Below are 16,273 nucleotides of genomic sequence, written 5' to 3'. Positions count from 1 at the left end.
CCGTGCGGCCGAGGCAACGCACGCCGGGCAGTCCGTCGCCGTTAGCCAATGTCCTCCTTCGAAGGGAATTTTATTCGATCCTGGAAGGTCGATAACTTATTACTTTTACGACCACCGTCGTCGTTATTATACAACCGAATCGAATCATATCTCACGTCGCGTCGCATCACTGTATTCGTAATCTATTGCCTATTGCGACACGAGGAGTTTATCATATTAATTTAATGAATGCTGCTTTAGGGACAGATATATGGTTAGGGACGTCAATATGATAAAAAACTTATACAGTGTTTTACAGTTTATGGGTGACTAATTAAGATTTTTTATTTCTTGGCTACACATTAATATAAATCTTTCTGATCTCTCGTATAATTAATGCCATACATAATACGTTTTAGATAATTTATGCTAAATACTTTATCTGATTAATATTGCATACTCTTTTTACGGTTTCAATTAGTTAAAATTTTGCTGCTACAATAAGATTGGAATATTTTTATCATCTTTATTCTTAATTACTAAATGGCCATTTCTTTATATAAAATAATCATAATTATAAAATACAATATTAGAATTATTTGTCTTTGTGAAATGATTGTCTTTATGACTAAACAATAAACAAAACAATCACTATTGCGTAAGAAACGTTAATAATACTTTGAGTTTATTCTGCATTTTCCCATCTTTAAGTTTCTTTGGCTGATGGTATTTCTGTTTCGTTTGCTATAAGAACGTGCGGTTTACCGAAACATTACTCGTTTGGCGTCCTCTTTGCGAGGAAAGATAAATTCCGCAAATTACGTTCTTATGACAACCGTTCGAACTATGAATCCCTTCTACGGTCGCAACGTAACGGTTGACTTCTCAGTTGTCTGTGAAATTATGTAATCGGGATAGTTTGACTTTGCATAATTTCGCGGCAGCTGGCCCTGAACTATATGATCATTAAAACTGGGAGGACTTATTTCACTGAAGTCGCCGCTTTTATTAAACGATTCCTAGCGTGCAAGCACGTTTTTAGCAACAAACTTTAGATGAGTTCCGTTCGCTGGAAGTTAGACGACTTTGGGATACTACTTATGTCGTAAGTGCGCGCTTCGTGCTATGAATTGTTTCTCTAACAAGTTTCTCTAATAGAACACTTGCGGACGAATCGCGCGCGAAATTAAGGTGTTATGTCTAGATTGACGTTCCTTATTGGTTATTTTCCTGTGGCGCAGAAAGAAAAAGAGAGAAAAGGTAATATTACTATACTTCCCAACTTATTCACAGTAATGATTTGAGTAGTGGGTTATCATTTCTCAAGAATTTTATAATATAAAATGAATAGTTATTGTTTCTAATGGTTTTATAATTATTACTTTTATAATTAAATAATATTACAAAAACAATTATTTTAATTGACATCAGGTATAAAAAGAGGCTTTAAATTATTCAAATTGTCATTTTTAAAACCACAGTTAAAACTTTAACATGAAGAAAAAAAGCGATTTTTGATGTGGTCTCTCCTGAACCGCAAAGCTTACGGTCGTTTTTGTCTAGCTGAGCTATTTTATTACTATTAGACGCGCAAAGTACGTAAACAACTTTCCTTTAACACAATTTAATATATGCCCGTGCGTGGCGAATAATTTAATATATCAACTTGCTAACAACGGGGAGGCGAACTTATTCAATTTTAATTAGACTTCATCTCCCCTTGCATTTAGGTGTTTTTAATCGGAAGGCAAGTTTCGTCGATGCGTAAGTTGGTAAGTGCCGGATTTGGCGGGAGGCGCTGCCGCGTTTTTGATGCTACCGATGCGTAATTACCTACTCCTCGTTTGACGGCTTAATTGGACGCACCTAACGAAACCGCCGTTGCGGTGTTAGCGGATTTACATAGGACGTTACACACCCCGTAATTTGCACGTTTATAGAGGATACTTTATTAACGACGTGTGCCGATCATTAACTACGTGCGTTCACCAGACAAATTAATGCGTTTCTTTTTTTTTTTTTCAGGGAACTCAGATGCAGGAAGTAAGACAGGACGGCCAAGCGAGGAACTATCAGTCACAGGACGCCTACTCGTAATTACTTTATACTTACTTCACGCTCACGCGAATTACGGTCCTCCCTGTAAAGATAGAAAGATCTTCTCTAACAAGAGAGAAGCCCTTGCGTGCCTGTTGTTTTGATCTGAGATATCAACTCTTTTTTCCAATCTCACGTTTCGTTTATCTCGTATTGTCGACGCTAATTAAAATAAAAGTAAATCGCCTCCCGATCGTTAATTGCAATATTAATGACTGAGCAGCATTATCGTACTCGTGGTGCATATCATAATAACGCGTTAATACCCTTGAGAAATTAAACTTCCTATTGCTTCCTGTATTCAGATCGACGTCTAGCGGAGCGGTGCCGAGAACGACAAAGATTGACGAAGAAAAGACAAAGTCACTCTCCAGAACTTACCATACAATTAAGGACATGATCTCAAGCCGTTTCGGGCCGAGTCGCAAGGACGTCGAGCCGGAACCGGAAGCCAGTTTGAACAACGTCACGGAGGAGCTGCGAAAGTCGAGCAGGAGCATCGACGATGACGAGGCCAGGAAGAAGGAAGGGATTTACGGAAAACCCCGCGCTCAGGAGCCGTCGGTTAATGTGCAACAATATTCGAAGAATGCTTACGGTAAGTTGGACACGATCGAGCAAGATGCTGGTCGGGTAATTAAGCGCGTTAAGGCGCGATGCGCAGCGAGGTGCCGTTAATTAGCTCATAAATGTTGATGAATTAATTTGAGGAGAGATCCCTGTTGAGCGGAACGTTAAGTGGCGGAATTGCATGTTTTATAAATATGAAACGGCATGCGCAATTGTGTGCATAGTTTGAGTGCATAGCAACGGATCTTTCTGTCCCTTAAAGATGCACGAACTTTATATGTATATTTACAAAAAATTAGTAGTTAACATTATAAAGGTTTGTTTCTAAAGTTTGTTTCTAAAGTTTGTTTCTAAAAAGAAAAATATTTTTACTATATTGTTTATTGATTACTTTATTTAAACAAAGTGGTATTAAATTAACTAATTATGCAGTTTTTTAAATAGTTAATTACAATAAATTTGTAAAGTGTGTAAATACATTAAATACTGTTATTTAATTGATGCAAAAATTAAATTGAAAAATGGAAAGTTGCGATTTCCATTCGCGATCTTCAAATCGTCTTTAAATAACAATGTTCAACGTGACATTATCCGTCACAGCTGATGATTGATGCAAACTTATTGGATTCTATATACCTCTGATTTTTATTTAATAAGAGAGCTTACCTCGCCATTCGTAACTCACAACTTGTCGCTTACAACATACGCGCGACGTGAGACTTTCTTCCTTTTTGCGCGGCGTGTTATTCGCACTCGCTTGTTGTGCAAACTTGTAAATTCATAGAGACGGGAGTCTCGCACGCGCAATATCGCCGCCATTATTTCACGATCCGCCATAAACTTTAATACACGAATAATATCTCACTGTCTAATCGTTCACTCAAATCGAGATTAACGGTCAATAGATGAACGTTAAATCTCTACCAACGGATGTAAAATTAATGATTCATCAGTTTTGAACTATCAAATAAAATGCAGAAATAATTAAGAGAGGAAAGGACACGTTAATAAGAGAATAAGTTTTATTTGTCGAGTCGTTAAATATTTAAAGAATTATAGATATGTATACATATATGTTGAAAAAGGTCGGTGAGATTTATATTTATATATATTCTTTTATAATTTATTCAACTATTTCTGACGATTATTTTTATGTAAAGTGTTCCCTTAACATCTCATTCTCTGTAATTTTCACGCTTAAACGCCCTTTTAGCGTTTTAACTCTTCTCCGTAATTTCTATGACTGTAATAATGATTCGTTCACGAAATGTGTGCTTTAATGTAGATACGTAGTTGGCACATAAATAGAAGAGAAACTTTCCTTTTAATTAACTTTAGTAGTGTGCACTGCATATTCATGCATTTTAGCATTCCTGATGGCGCTCAGAAACGAGCATGTACGTTTATGATGCAACGTTTAGTTGCACGTTTTAGTAGTACTTCAATACTTCAGTGGGTGTTGAAACAATTACTTTAAATCTTTATGTAATACACGATGCATTTTTAACATGTAAATTTAACCAGAAATATAACAAGCTTTAACAGAGAGATAATATATTTAACAGAGAAAAATAGCTATTATTTTATTATTTTTATTACATGCCACATACATACGACCTTTCCTGAAATTAATTTTCTTCTCGTGTAATAGCGTAATGAATAGAAATTGTATAGAATATTTCGTCTCGTTGTTTAGGTCAGTATGGCCATTCATACGGCTATCAAAGCAACCAACAAAACGTACCTCTACCAGGCCAACTGCAGCCAACCGCAACCATTCAGCCGAATTTACCGGGACAGAGCGCTCAACTTCACGTGACCCACCACACCCCGCCAGGAGGAATTCAAACAGTTCATCAAACCCAAGTTCCTGCTTTCGGCCAAACCGCGACAGGTGCGCAGCAGGTGCAAAATGTTACGAGGGAGTACATGGTTCAGGCACCGGGCGGTATGACCGGACAGCAAATACATCAGGGAATCCATCAGAATCCCACGCAAGCACAGGTACATGTCACAAGATTAAGATGAGAAATGTTCACGTCGATGTCTAGCCTCGATAAAAATCACCGTGAATAAATGATATGAACATTTGATGTTAACAATTCCCGCGAAGTTATTGAATAATTTTCTAATACTTTCATGTCTTTCAGATGTCAAAATGATCAATTCCATAAAATAAAAGAATCGAGAAGTTAAGAATTAATATTTAAGTATCTTTAAATAAAAAACAGTTCTCTTTTTTCTTCTTCTTCTCTTCTCTTGAAGTCTAACCTATGGAAGTGTAGATTTTTTTATTTTAACTTTTCTTGTAAAAAGTTATTAAAATTTATTTAATTAAATTTATTGTTTTATATTATTTTAACTTTTCTTGTAAAAATTTTTTTTAAATTTATTTATTTAAATTTATTAATTTTTTATAAGGAAATACATGTTTTGTTTAAATGAAATATTGTATATTCCGCGTTGATGCGTAATATTGTCCGCAATCTTATAAGGGTGTAGGTATTCGTGTTGCGTGCAGGAAACGGGGACTCACCTGCAGATAAAAAAATAAATGTCTCATAGCTTGTCATCTGTCTCTTCATAGTGACATCTCCGTCATATAAATTCGAGTAAAGTAACAACGTAGTCGTCCAAGCAATCATGTTTTATACAAAAGGATGCGGAACATTAAACGGCATAATAATATTCGAGTGATAACGGAGCGTAATACGGCTCGTAGGAATGTTTTATCTGTAGTGTAATGATTGATACTTGTCTAACGACGCGTCAACATTTTAGTTTATTAAATAACGGTTGGTATAATGACGGTGAACGCGTGTAACAGCACTACGGCGTGCTAAATCACCGACGAACAGTGCGCAGTATATTATTCATAATGCTACGTCTCAGCAACTTTCTATGCTGTTGCGTACACGGTGGGAAAATCGTAAAGAAGTCTGTAAAATTTACATAACTACGCTGAAAATTGTACGGGATTACTTCTTTTTAATAACGCAATCCATACAGTGATGACGATCGTTGTCGATGCATGATCATTGTTGCAGTAGTTAGAATAAGAAAAAGTACAGAAGAGTTTCAACGCGAAAAATAACGATAAGTGACACTCATAAGTTCTCTCGTGAATAAAATATTATTTATAACAATAATTATTAAAATAATAATTGTATAAATATTATTAATTCTAGAAAAAGCGTACAGACGTGCAAATTACTTATTTGACAATAAGTTTATTGATATCTCGGTTGAACAATTTAAAAATAGGATATCGCAAACGTTATAAATAAATTTAAATAAATATTCTGCTTTGTAAAAGAAAGAAGGCAGTTATTGAACTTTAAGAACGAGTAAATTTGCCGTGTCGATACGCACGTCTCTAAAGGCTAATTAAAGCCTAACTAGGGTAGATTTTTAATACGTACGTTAGTGATTCTACAAAAAACACGGATAGGTATTCACGACTTAACGGTAACGTATTGTTAACGAGCCGGTTGGTTGATTCAGGGGCAAGGCACGCAAGTGCAAAAACCACACGGTCTATCCGTGCAACAGCATCAAGTGGGCAATGCGATGCCGTCGACGAGTCCGAGCTTCCAGAGCTCCCAGCAGTTGCTCCATCAGAACCAGAACCATCACCAGAGTCCGCGATTCGCGCAGCAGCACGCCCAGAACATGCATCAGCGTCAGCAGTTGATTCAGCAAATGCACCAGCAGCAAATGGTCGGCCAACAGGGCTCGCAGACTGCGAGCGCCCGAAATATGCTGCAGTCGTACTTCCCTAACAGCGTGTCCTATCAGCAGTATCAGCAGGCGCGACAGGCGATGTCGAGATCGCAGATTGATCTTCCGAGCACGTCAAGACAAGCGCAAGAACTCCGGGTATCGGGCCAAGAAGTCTACTATCATTACGCCCAAGGAAGACCTCGTTACGGCGTTCCCCAGGTATACATGAAGACCGAGAGCAATCAGGAAACGGAGTTTCAGAGGCGGAACTCCGCGAAGGGTATCGAGAAGGCGGCTTCGCAGCCGCAGCTCTGTTACGAGGACGAACGAAACGCCGAGGCTTCGAAGAATCCTACAGAGAATATGAAGAACTTAACGGTGGACCCGCTGGATAAAGAGAGGTAAGACTTGAAAAGAATTATCGTACTATAAGATTCTTTAGATTAGGCGAATACAACTAAAAATTCCGATTTAATACAAAGAAGAGAGAGTTAAAGTAAATTAAAGTATATTCTAGAGCTTTGATCTAAAGCTTAGATCTAAGAATGCTATGCATTTTAGATATGAGATTACAGTGGAAGATCGAAGTCAGTGTGAGCCCGGGAGAAACGGATTACAAAGGAACGAGGAGTACCGTCCGGAAACCAGCTTCGGCATTCGGAGAGACGAGACGCGATCCTCTAAGAGGGAGCAGGAGCAGGGATCGTCGGGTCAAGAGGGCGGTCAGGATACGACGGAGGGAAACTCTGTGCAGAAGAGGATCGAAGAGTTGCAGAAGAGAGCGGAGCAAGAGGGTCATTTTAACTCTAAGCCACTAAAAGACGACGCGGACGGCTTAAGGGTCGGCCTGGCTACGAAAATGATCGGCGAAGCATCGAAAAGGCTCGATGGTGGTGGACAATATAGCGGTAAGGAGCCCGTTGTGAAATCAGATAGGAAAGACGATCTGGAGCAGGGTATCGGCCGACTGAAGATCCAGAATCAGGGCTCGGGCTCAGATTACGACAAGGCCGGCCAGAGTTCTTCGAATGTCGATTCCGGAAGGGGCTCCGCGGTCTATTCGAGTGGAAGACGCCCGCCGCCAGATGATCAAACTTTGGCGCAAGGTAAGAATGGACTTTTTTATTTTACTTTGAACTCCTTTAATGTAGTCGCCTTACTACAGACACACATACTTTTTGGACTACTTTTTGCAGCGTCAGCTGTTTCCTATAAATAAAATATTTGTTATAAGATATAATTTTATTTATCGCATTTGTTGAAATTTATTCATATTTGCTTATTGTTAGCGTTTGAAAAAATACCAATTAAGGAAAATAATTATACGTTATGTAAAGAATAAATTTTTTGTTATTTTATTATATTAAAGTATTTATTATATTGTATTATATTATATGTTATTTTATTAAAGAGGCATGAAAATGATTATAAATTACTGTGCAAATTTACGAATAAATTACTTTGCATAAAAGCGTGAATACGATAAACGTTTAAATTAATATGTTTTAAAATGGTGATATTTATCTTTATTATATTTTTTTTTAATGTTCGCGATTAATTGTTTTTATTCTTTTTTCGAAAAGTTTGATTGCTCTGTCGGAGTCTGTGATTTCTATCTCCTTTTATAGTACAAGATTCCGAGTGGGTAGACATAGTGGAGTCGGAGTTGAGAAGTATTTTGGAGCCCAGGGACGTTCCAGCGATGGCGCACTCCACCCTGTCCGAAAGTGTATCTTCGGTAACACCGCCTCTGCCACCGCTGTCACCCCATGACAGCCCACGTACGCCGAGAAATCGATACTCAACGAGGTAGCCCAACTTCAAACAGGTTTCTCTTCTTCGTGCAACCGGTGTTACTTCCGGTCATGGCCTCGAGTCACTTCCGATTCTGTTACCTTCCTCGCGTATCGAAATTCCGATATCGATGTTTGACCGAAAAGTGGCCTCTACGATGTTAAAAATAAACACCTCTCTGTTGCAACTCTTAAATTGTTAGTCACGCGAGACTCGGATGCAAGATATTGATTTGGCGAAACGTTAGTCTTTAATTATTTCATTATTTTTAAAAGCATACTCACATGATTTTTTTAATGAATAATTTTTATAAAGCAATCTTTGGTTGCAAAGAAAATCTACTTTTTATGTAACATTTTCTATTAAGTGCGAGTTTCAAAGTGCGAGTGCTTTTAGTAATATTAATAAAAATGTTTTTGTTTTAGTTTACCGTATGGATCGAAACCAAATTACAGCGATTATAACAAGGCTATGGAAAAGAGAGGTTTTTCGAGCGGCACAAAACATCGTGGCGCTTCGACGTCCAAGAAAGAAACCGCGAAAAAGTTTTCTCATCGTGAGTATTTCTTTAGTTTAGATACACATATCATTATAATATTCATTTTCAATTGTAACAATTTTTTATTTTAAATATTAATCTTATTATTATACTTCTTGTATACAAGAATGTACAAGAATTTACCTTTATATTGAAAGAAATACGGTGATTATACAGAAATTATAATTAATTATTATAAATAATATTGAATTCTTTATGTTCAAATGTATATAATTCCAAGATAAAAGCTGTTTCACTGAGTATCAATTTTTGAAATTTAATATTTATGTATTAACACACATACTTTTTTAGTCTTCGGAGTAGAAGCTGCTGATTTAACATCCACCACGACAGGACTTGACTTGGATTCCATGTTAGACAGAAGTGACTCCGATCTTAGTACCACCGATGCAAGGACAATCAGGAAACAGTTGGAAGGATTAGAAAATATGTACAGCGAAGTGAGTACGATATTATTTAATAAAATCATCCTTTTTTGTTTTAATTTTTTTTCTGAGAAAATAAGGCTGTACAAAATCAAAAAGAGAAGATGAATTGCTTTCTACATTCTTTTAAATTAAAACGCATTTTGTGTTAGTAAATTTATTATAAAAATTAAAAACATTTTCTTATCACTTTACTTATTAATTTAATGTAACTACTAACTAAAGTAAAGGCGAGGCGCAGGACTTAACATTTATCTTACACATGCAAATTTAAAAATATTAGACATCGCTTTTTCTAGTTGTAAAGAAACGGCACTATATGCTAAAATTAACGGGGACATTGTACGCTGAAAAGTGCTCAGGATAGCACTAGCTTAATTGAATTTATTTCAATTTGCATACGAAAAAATTGTTGCAGGTACTTAAATTACTCGGCGGGAGCGTGAAAAAGAGGCGGAAGGCGAGAGGACTCACTAGTTATGGCTCGGTTTCGTCGTTGCCGACATCTTCCGTGTCATCAAGGCCTGTCACGAGGCATCACGACAAACGTAGGTCCCATGTGATTGACGACAGGATGAAAAAAGCCAAAGACATTAAGGTGAGTGAAGTTTACTTATATATATATACATATTTGACGTTGATTTTTATCAAATAATTTAATAATTTTTATTAATATCTATTTTCTTATATGATTCTCTATTTTAATTTTTGACAGAGAGATTAAAAATTTGGAACGTACTACATTTCTTGTCAATGTCGCTAAACGAATCCCTTGTAATAAAAGAAAATTACTAGTCTTCAAAATTGTTATATTTTAAAATTTCTGTGAAACATACTTTGATTGTCTAGAGCATCAACAAGCGTTTTCAGCGACTGGAGTCGCATGTGGTGACATTAGCAAGATCAGTGGCCCACTTGAGTTCGGAGATGAGAACCCAGCATTTGATGATTCAGGTGAGACAACCCATTAAAAACAGTTACGGTACGAAACGAACTGGAATTTCCAAGATTCTACTACTGTCAGGTTTTCGCAGGAAATGGAGAGCATAAAGTGCGAGATTGCAGCCCTCAGAACACAAACGAGCATGGCGATGGTGAGGTCACAGTCGCAGCCATTGATCAAGGATTCGGAACTGCCGGCACTTTCGAACCCTTCGAGGGTAAGGAAACTGACCAAGTTCTTCGGCACGGAGCCACCTCTCATCAGACTGTTCCTGAGGGAACTTGGGTATGAGGTATGTGCTATCGTTTGCTGTGTCATTCGCGGTTTTGCGAAGGTAAGACGACGGACAGATTCCCTTCATCAATCTGAAATCGCTTTTTCTTAGACAGACATATCGATTTTTCAAGCATTTTTCTGAATTATTTCTGAATGTTTTAGCTGAAAAAAAACTTCGTGCTATTCTTTGATCGAAATTTCTGTTTTTAATGACAACTATAATTTTAGAAATACGCGGCTGCTTTCGAGAAAGAAAAAGTCGGGATGGTGGAGTTGCCTTATCTGAGCGAGGAGAGACTTCAGAAGATGGGGGTTCCCCTGGGTCCAAGACTGAGGATCCTTCAGGAAGCAAGGATCTCAGTGTGCAAGGATCCGATTTACGTAGTATAAATCCTCAAGACGGCATAGAAATATTTCGCGACACAAGCAGAGGAATTGCGAGAAAAATGTAGATAAAGAAGAAAATGAAGAACGAAGATCTATCTATTCGTTTTGTGCCGTCGACCGATGAACGCGTTAGGACGTTTCTCGAGGCGTTTCTCGTAAACGAACTCTCGAGCTCGAAAACGATTTGTTTGAGCGACGGCTCTTTTCCTCGTTCCAATCAATAGCTATCTGAAAGCTACGCTCGCCGAAACGCTGAAATTGTTTCGCCTACGCCTTTGGGTCAATAGATTGTTTTGTCGTGAGTTTACCGCTATACATTGATTCCAAGAGAAAAAGATGCGACAATGTAGCCAATTAGTGAAATGGTAATTCAATTAACATAAAAGTGCTTTTGCTCGATAAAAATTTAAATTTCAAAAAATTACTTTTTGAACATGTTTGCGCATTGAAATAACTAAAAATTGGATATAGAAAATGCTGTTAGCACAAAAATTGAAATATCTAAAAATAATATTTTTCTAATAATGTATTGTTTATTGTTAGCACATAAATGGCATTTATAAACTTTTACATTGTTAGTAGCCGTCACATATATCGGCTTTTCAAATGAATTTTCCGAAAATACGCTACATATTGATTATTTCAGTTAATTTCGAACGTATTTGTTTTAGTTATATTTATATGACCTAGATATCGTCGTAATCATTCCTGGAATATTTCGCATTTTCTCATTATCATAAATCGATAATGCGTTTCTTCGAATATTGCGAAATAATTGACTTACGATGGAAGCTGAAGTATACGCTTTGAGATTAAAACACAGACTTACAAAACGTTGACATTATGAACTTTAAGTCATAACAAATTTGACGTTGTTTTGTAAATTTTTTTTGCTGCATCGAAAAGATAGTAATAAATGAGCACCAACGAGAAGTGAAAACTTGAACATATAATTATAACATATAGGGTGGGTGCGAAATCATAGTACAAGCGAAAACAAGGTGCTTTCTCGTGCTAAAATAAGAAATTATAGAATAATTTCTTTGTACGAGACTTCGTTTTGCAAATAAACGATTTTGAAAATCTATGAAGTACACGTGCATTTGATTATGGGTGTGATCCACTAGATACTTCAAACGCTTCAGAGCATTTTGTTCTTGTTTAACATTTAATAAACAACAAGAATAAAATGTTTCCAAGAGCATTTGGAGCGTCAAATGGATCGCACCCCACATCTCGACTAATGGATTTTGCTATAAACTGCTGTTTCTATTCGTGTTTTTGTTTTTAACATGAAAATTTTCAGACGACCACCGATTGTGTACATTAAAAATTCCATCTCTTGCATATCATACTCTCGATTACTGTATTTTGTTATCACGAGAACTTAACAGAAACTGATAGCTCAGCAAGACAATACGACTAATAGGAAATAAATCATAATATTGCTGATGTCTACGAACAAAAATAGTAGTTTATAGCAAAATCCATTAGTCGAGACGATAGTCAAGTGCATGTGTACTCGATAGATTTTCAAAATCATTTATTTCGAAAACGAAGCCTTGTACGAAAGAAAATTATTCTACAATTTTGACTTATTTCGGCACGAGAAATCGCCTTATTCTCGCTTGTACTATGAATTCGCACCCACCCTATATAATTTTTAGATAAAGCAAATTTAACAGTTTACGAGGGGGCCAATCAAAATGTAAATACGATACTACTGATACTATCGGTAGTGCTAGGAGACTTATGTCGTTCTTGTATTATACAAGAAGAGAAGTAGAGATAAAAAGACGATCCGCGAGGATCTTGACTATTTTCTCGTATCGTTCGTTAAGTAATGAGATTATACTGTAGAGATTATATAGAGATTTAGATTATTCGTGCGGGTTGAAAGCCGATGTTACGGTTACCGTATGCGGTAATTCGTGGCGCTGATAAAATCGACAATTATACTCGAGGTAAGCCGCGCACATTGGGAACAATGAATCTCACACAAGTATGTTTGCCAAAGAGACGTACCGACATCGTCGAAGTGGTATGGCCGAGATTTTTCTATTTTGCGCATTTTAATATATTGCAATATCTTTTTCTCGATAACGCCGCACGTTTTCGAATATCGATATCTTTAATTATTGCATTGCAAAAGCCGATACTTAATTTTGCAGGACGCCTATCTCCCGTGAACTGGAATACCGTATGTAAATGTAATTTATAAAACGTAACGAGGCAACCGAGATTTTTTTTCTTTATTAGTTCCCATTAGATATTTCGCATTATTTTAACAATCCCGCTTTTTCTTGAGATAGATAAAATTTATACGGAACAACTAGATATATCTGATATATCTAATGATCTGAAATGTTTTTTTCCGATATATTCTTGTACGCTTTGTATTTTTCACTATCCGAAATTTCGGTCGCATGGCAGCATGCGCCGCGTTATGTCGATACCAAAGAATCGATACCTGTTCCCTTGTCGCGACGACGACAACGACAACGATAATCGCTGCTTGTGATCGCGGGTCACAGGAACGAGAAGATACGTCACTTTGATACTCGAGTAAAAGAATTCTGTACTCTCATTCGAGAATACAGTAGACTCTCTGTAGACGTAGAATTATTAATTGATAATATGTATTATTAATGCATTGTTTATAAATCTGATTATGTACTTCCAGCAATTAGCTCCGATTAATATATTAAGAATGGTAGGCAAATTAAGCTGCTAGCTGGTGCTACGTATGTATTTCTATTTTGATTTTTTCCTCTTACGTACATATTAAGTATTGTACAGTTAATAAGTTCTCTGCAAATGTTTCTATTATTATATTATTATTATTGTATTATTATTATTTTTATTCTAATATTTGTATTATTAATATAATAATTATGATTATTATTATATCACATGTTTTGTTAAAATTTTGTATTTAATAAATGATGATATTATTGCAGGTAAAACTCTTCCAGGATTTGCTTAATACCGATAAATTTTCATTGGGTGCATGATGTTAAGTGGCTTGCAAAGCCACTTTAACAATATAACAACAATATAACAACTGAATATCAGAATTGACGTTTGCACACAGCATTGTTCCTTAATTGTTTCGTAATTTAGTATCGATGTTATCAGAAATTTCGAAACATTAATAGTTTCCGAATTACGATTGAAAATTAAGATATTTAAAGTATTACAAATATATATAAACAGATATATGTACATATGTACATATATTGTATCTTACAAGTAACTATTAGAATTCTTCATCGGTGTAACATTTTCTTCGCGACGGAGCCGTTCTTGCTCGTCAGAATCAGCGAAAATTCATGTAGTTTACGCGACGTGTTTCCTTTTTGCCGTGGCCGGTTCCTGCGTGAATCAACCGCCTCCAATTGAATAATTGCGCATTAGCTGTTATAACGTATGCCGTACGGGTCGGGCCAAGTGATCTGTTATTATGGTTCCTGACCTCGGGCCGCGCCACGCCGAGCCGCACCGGTAATCGGCGAAATAATTATTCCGAATAATTATTTCGCTTATGGTTATCCTTGATCGATTGTAACGAGGACCGGAAGACCCGGAAGTACCCCAGGAAGTACCTCCTTCGTGCAACGAGGATTTTAATTAATCGGGAGCTATATGCGCGTCTTACAGTTGCCGCGCTAATTGTCGCGTTAATTGCTTAATTTCTAATTGCAGAAACGTCTCGATGAGTGGATCCGCGCAAGTGGGAGGATAATTTTATTGAAATTTTAGAGATACTGTATGTATGTTGCGTACTACTCTCATGTTAATAATTGGTGAGATTTTTCTTTAACATTGTAAACAGATTATACAATTTACTTTTATATTGGTGCTTTGATTGGATTAATTCTTTAAAATTAAATAATTTATTTAAGCAATTTTTATGTTTAAGGTACTTAAGGTAAATTATTGCAACATTAATTTTAATTGAGGCAGACTATATTTGAAGGAGTTAAACGAAGTTTTTGACTGTGTAAAGCATGTTTTGCTAGAAATGGCTATTTAAAAAAATTAATGCATTTAGTTATTTAAATTATCAATGTTGCGTATGGATACTAATTACTAACTATTAACAATAATATGTTAAATTAAGAAAAATAATAATTTAAAATCTTTTTTAATCTGCAAAATAAACAAAGTAAATAAAGCTTTAGTGATGGTTTTCAAAATTTATACTTCAATCAATATTGCAACAATTAATATTGTAACAAACAATATTGTAACAATCAATATTGCAATGTTTACTAGAATACCAATTTTTTGCGTTCAAGCAATAAATAAAATTAAAATATCAATTCCACGTCTTGGCGCCGCTAATCTAATCTAACTCGGTCGGTCGTCCAGCTGCTTGTGTACCCTAGTTTGACCCTGTACAACCCACGAATATAATTATCGTAGGCGCCGCGGGTGGATCTAACAGTATAAAGATAAATGAAACTGATACGGTTGATATCCCTTCCTGGCGAACAAATTTATAAACACGAGAAGCGATTAAAGGGACAATATTCTAATAGACGTTGAACGAATAAGAGTCGTTTGATCGATGAATTTAACTGACGGTCGGGATGAAAAATAATATATGCTTCCGATTATGTCCGGCAAATGACCCACATTTCTTCTTTCTTTCGTAGATAAAAGAATCAAAGCGATTAAGTCTACAGCGGTCTCAAGGGATCACGACTCTCAGATGAGCTCGCACGTCGTCGCTTAGCGCGTATTGTAAATTTCGACAGAATCGACGGCGAGACCGTCTTCCGGCCACTTTTATCAGGAAATGCACAATTTAACAATTGTGGCCAATTATTTTTCTAGCGGTCTCGTCTTTGATTGGACATATCTGAGACCGCGCCACGTTGTGGACCTTTGTGATGCTCGGTGTGTCACCGTGTGTGAACTAAACGAACGATCGTTTATTGTGCCGAACTCTTGCATTATGTCTGCCCAAGGATGTTTTGCAGACCGAATCACATGATCGCAGTATGACCCTTCCACTAACAAAGTTGCGGAATAATAATTCTGCTACTTATTATTGCTAATTAATGAGTGGATAAAAATCAATTTAAACATTTTGTGTCACAATATGTAAATGTATTTTAATTATAAATATACGCATCAGAAAGTTACATATAATTAAAATAAAATAAGCATATATTGGACAAAAATTGTTTTTTAATTGTTACATGCAACAAAAATTTATATTAATAGATAAATAAATAAAATAAATATAGGTATATTGTGTCATTCGATGTACATTTTGGAAATGTCCAATATTTCCTTAAATAAATAATATAGATATTTCTAGCAACTTTTTTTAGACAGAAAAATCACTAAAATACATATATTATTAATTTAATTTTTTGCAATGTGCCATAAAACTTTAATTAATTCTCGCAGATAGATTACTTCGGAAATAAAATTAAAACCCGTGCGATCAATCTATGTCTAAAGACATATTACATATAGACTTCACTGATGACATTTCAGGTATGA

General features: G+C 36.1%; 1 protein-coding gene across 3 annotated transcripts in view; it reads left to right on the top strand.

Annotated features, from left to right (window-relative positions):
* The window catches only part of LOC112460710, a 69,113-nt gene extending 55,534 nt beyond the window's left edge, over positions 1–13,579 (top strand). For all 3 annotated transcript variants that reach the window (XM_025025522.1, XM_025025525.1, XM_025025524.1), the window contains 12 exons: positions 2,005–2,072; positions 2,382–2,674; positions 4,343–4,650; positions 6,151–6,770; positions 6,931–7,475; positions 7,998–8,178; positions 8,589–8,719; positions 9,014–9,162; positions 9,566–9,745; positions 9,997–10,101; positions 10,182–10,382; positions 10,595–13,579. In XM_025025522.1, the coding sequence (XP_024881290.1) occupies positions 2,005–2,072; positions 2,382–2,674; positions 4,343–4,650; positions 6,151–6,770; positions 6,931–7,475; positions 7,998–8,178; positions 8,589–8,719; positions 9,014–9,162; positions 9,566–9,745; positions 9,997–10,101; positions 10,182–10,382; positions 10,595–10,756 (2,943 nt within the window). In that variant the 3' untranslated portion in view covers positions 10,757–13,579. The remainder of the gene's footprint in view (positions 1–2,004; positions 2,073–2,381; positions 2,675–4,342; positions 4,651–6,150; positions 6,771–6,930; positions 7,476–7,997; positions 8,179–8,588; positions 8,720–9,013; positions 9,163–9,565; positions 9,746–9,996; positions 10,102–10,181; positions 10,383–10,594) is intronic.
* Positions 13,580–16,273: the final 2,694 nt, after the last annotated feature.

Source organism: Temnothorax curvispinosus, unplaced genomic scaffold (genome assembly GCF_003070985.1).
Source record: "Temnothorax curvispinosus isolate PA1 unplaced genomic scaffold, ASM307098v1 QBEX01010743.1, whole genome shotgun sequence".
NCBI lineage: Eukaryota > Metazoa > Arthropoda > Insecta > Hymenoptera > Formicidae > Temnothorax > Temnothorax curvispinosus.
The sequence above is the reverse complement of the archived record's forward strand: the minus strand, read 5'-3'. Positions and strand labels throughout refer to the sequence as shown.